The sequence below is a fragment of the Drosophila persimilis genome, unplaced genomic scaffold (assembly GCF_003286085.1).
Source record: "Drosophila persimilis strain 14011-0111.01,24,50 unplaced genomic scaffold, DperRS2 tig00000124-arrow-pilon, whole genome shotgun sequence".
Classification (NCBI taxonomy): domain Eukaryota; kingdom Metazoa; phylum Arthropoda; class Insecta; order Diptera; family Drosophilidae; genus Drosophila; species Drosophila persimilis.
Genome location: NW_020825294.1, coordinates 10714649 through 10722510, shown reverse-complemented (window position 1 = coordinate 10722510; position 7862 = coordinate 10714649). Strand labels below are relative to the sequence as shown.

The 7862-nt window shown below is 46.2% G+C and overlaps 1 protein-coding gene across 1 annotated transcript; it reads left to right on the top strand.

Annotated features, from left to right (window-relative positions):
• The first annotated feature begins 3561 nt into the window (after positions 1 to 3561).
• LOC6603377 (inhibin beta A chain) lies at positions 3562 to 7805 on the top strand. The gene is made up of 5 exons (XM_002028327.2): positions 3562 to 3724; positions 4415 to 5731; positions 5817 to 6089; positions 6687 to 7066; positions 7144 to 7805. Exons 2-5 carry the CDS (start codon positions 4747 to 4749, stop codon positions 7303 to 7305), a joined length of 1800 nt encoding a protein of 599 aa, XP_002028363.1. The 5' UTR covers positions 3562 to 3724; positions 4415 to 4746; the 3' UTR covers positions 7306 to 7805.
• The last annotated feature ends 57 nt before the right edge of the window (positions 7806 to 7862 follow it).

Below are 7862 nucleotides of genomic sequence, written 5' to 3'. Positions count from 1 at the left end.
AACATTGGACTCCCAGTCCAGGCGATGACTACGACCAGACGACGCGCGACGTCAGCTCACGTTTTGAGCGAGGTGTGGGTGATCGAGCCAGGAGGCGATCGACGACAAGCGGAACGAACGCCCCGAAGCCCCAACCGGATTTCGGATCGCTGTCACGAAGTCATCCAGAGAGAGGCCAGTCTCGTCTTATCTCAGTTCGGTTCTCCCTCTCTCGTTAGCTCTCGCTCTCCGGCTTGATGGAACGCCGAATAAAAAAAATTGCGCATCACTTAACACATCCCAACCACAGCGGAGCATACCCATACCATACCAGACCAGACCATGCCATGTCATACCATACCATACAATCCAACCAGGCCAGGGCAGCCTTTACGGTTGCTGCCGCCCATCGTCAAATTATTCATACGCAGACGTTCTGAACGATCGGACCAAAAAAATAAAATTATTAAAAGAAAAGAAACAAGAGGAAAGAAATTGGGAGACTATACAGATATTATCAATGAGCACTAATTCTTTAGGTGCCAACTGTGAATTCCTGTGAAAACACTTTCTTGTGAAAAAGTATCAGTTGTTTTTATTTAATGACAAAACTGCTGGTCACTCCCTAGGGCTCAAGTTCAAATGGTGAAATAAAATCAGTGATTTTTCTGTGCTGATGATTTGCAAAAAATTTCAAGCAAATAAAGAACTATCCAAGGACATTCAGGAAAAATCGGAAAAGAAAAACCTGATCTATAGTTACAAAAAAAGTGAATTATATATTAATAAGGTGAGTTACATAATACAATGGAGCATATTGGGACATAATAGTCCATCAAAGAAAAAGAAAAGTGAACCTTAAAAGATGTGGATGTAATCAAGTGGCTGAATAGTAGATTTTTCAATGGTTATACATCGAAAATATATATGTGATATCGGGAAGATTCAGAATTCCCCAGCACATGGAAAATTCTAATTAATTCTTATTTCATGGACTGATTAAAAATAATCAAGGCACTAAACGTTCCATCATCGAGGCCTATCACTTAATTAGTAAGCACTTGAGCCCTGATGCATATCGTTTTGGGAGCCATTTTTTGGTAACGGAAGCCATTCGAAAACTAACCTCCAAAAGCTTTCGGGCAACGTGTGCAAAAGTTTTTGCGAAAGCTTTTGGCCTGGATTTATTTGGAATCCTGAAATTTTTGTTCATACTTATTTTTGTTGGCATCAGTAGAGATCAGGGGAGCCTGCATTTCTGATGACTGTAGGGGAAAAAAGTATTAAGAGAGATTTATTTCTGCTGCTGGTGGCAATCGGGGCAATCTCCGGAACGGTTCCAAAGTTCACAGCGTGGCATGCTCCAAAGAGCTGATCACCGTAGGCAGCGTGAAAACACATACTCGCACAAGAGCGGAGCAAACAAAACGACAGATTTATTGCCAAAATCCGAAAGCTGAGACATTTTTTCGCAGTGCATTCAACTGCCGGAGAAGAAATGCAAGTGATAATGCCAGGCAATTACGATAGCCCCAGCTGCTGCCCCGTAATTAATGCGAAAATGATACGGCCGAGCGAGGCATGGAAAACCCCCAAGAAGAGTCGTCAAGCTGTACTTTGCACCCCACAGCGAGCCATCCGAACGTCTCCGAACTGAACTCAGCTCAACTCAACTCCAGTTTGCAGCAGCTAGAGAGAGGGCCTGAGGTCTGGCATGGCTCTAGCTCCAACTAAAATCACGCAGCGCCAGCGTGTACGATGACGTAGACCCGCCTTGAACGAGACTCTCCCCTCCCCTCAGCGTTAAGCGACCTTCTTCAATTGGGCTTCGCGCCCTGCTCCCTTCGCCTCCTCCTGCGGAGCTCCGATCGGGCGGCAAATCAAGTCGCACGCCATTGATTGATTCGTAGGCCTGATAAGTCGGTCAATCGTTACATTTCGTACAGCGGCAGGCTGAAATTACGTCAAAAATGGGCCGCATGTCGCGTGTTAGGCGCCGGACCCTACTTCCTGATCCCCCCTGGTGCCATGCTCGACGTCACTTCTGGAACGTGGCAATCAACGTAGATTACCCGTGGAAAAATATTCGATGGGATGATAGACTATGACCTATGCTGAAGGGAAGGACACAATCGAAGTGGGGTAGGAAGTAGGTGTGGGAAGTGGCGTAAGCCCCACTGGCGCATGTCAATTATCTTATATAACAGTTTCATAATATGTTCACCACACAAGCTCTTCAATAGAGAGGGGGGTATATTTTATTGTTCAGTTCTATGACGTTCAATCAATCAGTTCAACACTTTTCTCGGAATTATACATTTTTCTCCCTATTCATTTCGACGATCTAATTGACAATCTTCAACACGAGTATCAGAAAACCCCAGTTCGTGACGGGCGTGGACAGATTAGGCACGTGTTCCACTGAAACATTTAAATGAATTTAAACGTATAACTCGTGATTTTTCTTGGCATTCGAATGTCTATACATACGCGTATACTACGAATGTACATACATATGCACAGTTTTCTTGACCTTTACCGACTGTTCCACATTTAACAGAGAACAGAACAAAAGAAATGCTGGCTGATGAAATTCCCATACGAAAATAAACACACCGCCTGCAAAATGCCCGCTTTCCACACAAAATACTTTCATTTGAATTGGAAACATGTAAATTCCGAAAAGCACCGGCCGCCGGATGTCACATACCAGCTTAATCATTAGAAATGCGAATGATTTGTTAATCGCCAGCATCGATTACCCAAATCCGATTAACCGGGTTATAAATCACACAATAAGCGGCGTTAATTGGTGGCCATTTAGTGATGATTTGTGCCGTATTTCATGCACTCGTACTCGTATGTAGATCGGCCCCCTTCGCAGTGGCAGTAGCTCCATACAAAATTTTGTACTGACCAGAGCCACGTTCTACGAGACCTCTCCGAGACGGACGGATGGAGGGCCGGAGAACGCTTATCAGCAACGTCTAATTGATTGACACACAATCGAGTCGGATTATCAAAGTCGGGCTTGATTGTGCCTTGGGGTAATTAGCATGAATGAGTTTCTCGGGAAGATCATAAAATTAAATTCAAATGGCCGGAATATCCCCTCCAGGGGGCGAACAGTTGCCAAAATTGCTGTGCTACAGCCACAGTATAGGGGGCGTGGCGATGGCAGGTGGACAGAGTACAAAAATAGCACTGCAAGCAAGATTATGCAGTTCGGTTCCCCGACTTCTTTCAAAGCTGATGCAATGGACGCCACACTTTGCATATGCACTTGTCTTCGGCTCGCGCCATGAGACCATGGTCTCTGTCTGGCTCTGGCGGTGTCTGGGGGAAGTCAAGACCCAGCTAAGAGCACGATCGGTCGCCGGTCGCTCGGCACGGCTCGGCTCAGCTCGATTCGATTCGGATGGGTTCGGAGTGGCATTCGCCTCCGCGCTTTCTCGCTCTCCCTCTCGCGGAACGATCAATCAGAGGCGTTCGTCACATAAATTGTTCCACTAATCAGCCAACGGCTTCATTCATTCACAACTCGTTTGCGCTGTCGCATGTCAAACGGAACAGATTGAAAAGTATATGTACTCGAATGTGCAAACAATAGTACAAACGCGGCCCAAAACCGAATAAGTAAAGAGAATCTCCCGTTTCGTGTCCGGGTTCAAGCGAGCGGACCCCCCCAGATCGAGCGCCTGCCGAGTCATCAAATACCCATCCCATCAAACGAAGTGCGATCGCGGTACGTGTGTGGTCGTGGACGTCGTCCCTAATTGCCCCCTAATTGCACCTGCTTATCAGCAACTCTAGAAACTAGTGAACGACGATCATTTAAATCAAATCCTAGCCCGATTAACATTAAACGCTTCTGTTGTGCGCAATTCCACGCAGCACTTTTGGCTGTACTCAAAAGGCTGTACTCAACTGAAGCAGTGATAACGTCAATTAAATATTTCACATTCAAAACGAAACTAAATCTTCTGCCAATTAAATCACGAATCTCACAGATTTGCACTTTGCCGCGTTTCCAATTCCATTTAACAGTTGGATTGCTGACTAAAAGTGATGCAATTTTGCTAAAAAATTAAGTGAGATATTTTGTGTTGCCCTGCGATTCGCCAGTTGAACTCTGGACACTAGATGTTGGCATATCGATTTTGAAAATAAGTGGGGTAGCGATAGCTGGCTCGAAACAGCCAATGAAATGTGATCCATGTATCTATCTATGTAGGGCAATAGAAGTACAAATTTGACCCCTTTTCGGGGGCTACTCAATTGTTGGTCAGCGTTTGTAAAGCCTATCATTTACCATAATATTCAGCCCAGTTTAATATTAATCGAAAATATAGATTGGAATATTCTTCAAGCAATAACCAAGATACATTTCCACACTCACTCAACTAATTTGTCGTCGTTCTCTTCCTATTTGCAGCTCGCCAAAAAATTTGGAAATCTCTGACAACCAAACATCATGCATTGTCCAAGCGTATAAGTCGTGTAACAAGAGTATAGAAATCCCATTAAGTATCCAGAGTGGTTAAAGAAGGCAGCAAAACGGCAAAAATAAGTGAATTCAGCTGCAAATCTATGAATTTTGTAAGCCAGAAAACATCACCCATTGAGATTTTAATGCTGCCAAATAGATAGCAATCAGCCCCAAACGAGAGCCAGAATTGCGCGAGAAAGCAACCCATTCCGAATACAAGCCAATTCCCATTTTGAAGTCCCTCCAGTGCACGACGAGCAAGAGAGAAAGCCCTAAAAATGGCCAAATATTTCATTACCTTGGTGCTGCTGCTGTGCCTGGCCCTGGAAAACAATAATATCTACAATCGTCTGCACGCCCGGTCCCATCCCAGCTCCCGCGGCGACATCCTGCGCCCGCACCCAAAGCACCTGCCCCACCAGCATGTCCAGCACACCTCGCAGCAGCTGCAGCAGCACCACATCCGGCAGCAGCGATCCAGAGAACTGAAACACGTGGAACCGGATCCCACCAGCGAGGAAGAAGACGCGAAGAGGCAGTACTACACGAGGCTGAGGAGGCATCAGCTCCATCAGCGTGACCATTTCCTGCAGCAGGAGAGGAGCTACAATCACCCGGCGCTGGCGGAGCTGAAGAGCATGCCCATGGCTCGACTGTGGCAGCACCTGAGCAAGGACTATGAGGAGGAGCTCCCCGTGCAGCACGCTGTCCTCGCAGATGGCCTTATGGACTATTCGCACATGTTCGGCGACGATCCTAATACGGCGGCCACTGCCCAATACTCTGACGAGGAGTCGAACCTGAGTCCCTTGTTCTATGTGAGGAATGAACTCCGAGATCAAGAGTTGGAGCTGAAGCAGCAGAAGCAGCAGAAGCAGATGAAAATAGACCAGGAGGAGAGCCAGGGACCAGAGCCAGCACCTCCAATAGTGGCTGAACCAGCGCCAGAGACAGAGCCATCTGAGCCCTCACTCAATGCAACCATCACTGCAAAGTCCTCCGGAGGCTGTCCCAAGTGCGAGAGCAATCGTCAGGTGGAGCACATCACCGAAGAGGAGCTCACACATCTGCGCATCGAGTTCGTCAAGCAGCAGATCCTGGAGAAGCTGCGTCTCAAGGAGAGTCCAAACGTGTCCGCCGTGGAGCTGCCGAAACCCATATTCGAGGGAGTGACGCTCAATCATCCAGATGATAGCAGCAAGAACAAGGAACTAGACGATTATTACGCCCGCACCAGCAAGAAATTCATACTGCTCAATAGAGGTGAGTACCCGCGAAGAGACTCGGAGCACAGCTCACAGAAACGAAACTAATCAGAGCACTTCGCTTCCGATCGTGTTCTTTCCAGAGGAGACAGAGTGCAATCGCCTGGGTGTGCATCCCTCAATGTGCTTCAGCTTCAAGATCGACGACGCCGATGCCGACGGTTTCGATGTAAGCACCGCTGTGCTGTGGCTCTTCAAGAATAAGCAGAACCACACCGCCAGCCCCATCGATGGTCCGCTGTCGAACAACACCAAGAAGCAGCAGACGATTGTGGTTTCCGAAGTGGAGGAGCAGATGGACTCCAAATATTTGCCGCTGGCCAAAGCCATAGCCATTCAGTCGGTGGATGTCCAAGGTAAGCTAATCATAAGCTAATCCTCAACGGAACCAAATAATCGCAACATTCAGAGAACCTTATCCGCAAAGGCACGTTTGGACCTTTGCTCAGCAGCAGAGACACAAAAAGTGACCCCCAATACCCCTAGGAAAGAAATCAAAAACAGTGACATGCTCTATATGCTATAAAGAAATTATACTAATTTTACGTTTTAATATTTTCTGCCCGATAAGTGGCAACGTTGACAACCGCTCCTCCTCCATCATCATCATCATCAGCATGTTTGTGTTTTCAATTAGAGAGATCATTGCGCAGATTCGTGATAGCCAGCCGCCTGGCGGATTGTGGGTGAATAACTTCACAAAATATGTACATATGTACATAATATTATTGTTGTTTTCAATATGTTGTGGGTGCAAAAACTGAACTTTGGCCGCTGAAAATGCGAGCCCAGCTCCCAAATTGGGAGTTCCTTGGGTCAGCGCAGAGATAAGGAGATTCGGAATAGAATAAAAGTCAGAATAGTCAGTGTGAAAGATGAATGAATCGAATGGTGCATAAAAAGCTTATAGGACTTAAACTAACTTTTAAATGTTAATTTTTGTATCTCTTCAGATGAGTGGATGAAGATCGACATCGAGTGGCCCATCAAGCGCTGGATTGGTAGTCACGAGCTGAGCCACCTGATCCAGATCACGTGCGAGTCGTGCGATATCAGCGACATGGAGGATATCATATCGGTAGACAAGGACTACCGACCGTTCATAATGATCGACACCCAGAACCGGCGCAGCAAGTCGCGGCAAAAGCGTAGTATTAACTGTTCCAGCGGCGTGACGGAGTGCTGCCGCGAGCAGCTCTACATATCCTTCAAGGACATTGGCTGGAGCAACTGGATCCTGCAGCCGGAGGGCTATCACGCCTACTTCTGCCGCGGCTCCTGCAGCTCCCTGGCGAGCGTCACACAAGCTGCCTCCCACCACAGCTCATTGTTGGTAGGTTCATTAAAGACACACGACTACTGTGCGATACTGTGATGCTGATCAATACGAAAATGTCCTTGCTTCCACAGAAAATCCTTAACACAAATGGTACAAACAAGTCCCTGGAGCTGGTGCCCTGCTGCACCGCCAAACAGTATTCCTCGCTGCAGCTGGTTGTTATGGACTCGAGCAATACGGCCACTCTGAAGACTCTTCCAAATATGGTGGTGGAGTCATGCGGCTGCAGATAGTCTCCCCCATGCCGCCATGCGCCATGCCCATGCTCCAGGCTATGCCCCGCTGGCATCCAGCTGGCAATCAACCAAGCTACACATCGACAAATTAGACATTACTCTCGCTCCATTTCCACTCAGTTAGCAGTTAGCAGCTAGCGCTCCACTCCATTTCTCTTCAATTAATTTAAACTCATTTTCAATGCATTTTCATTAGCGTTAGCCAATCGTTATCCGTAGTTATTGTTAGTGCCCATACTGCCATTAGTTTTAGTCGCATTTAGTAGCAGTCTTTAAAGATATTGTAATGTAAAGCTCAAGTCAATGTACTTAAGCACTCGAAGTATGACGAACTCTACTTTAGTTTAGTTAGGAAATGGCTCCAATTAATTACCAGACATAAATAAGTTCGTGCCTATTTTATTTTTAATTGTCGCTTTGTTTAAGATTATGTTCGTTGTTTAAGTAGTGTGTATTAAGTGATTGCGAAAAAACACATTCAAAAAGTGGAAAAATAAAAAATTATGAAAAATTACACAAATAAATTGATTTACATTTTCAATGATCCAAATTAC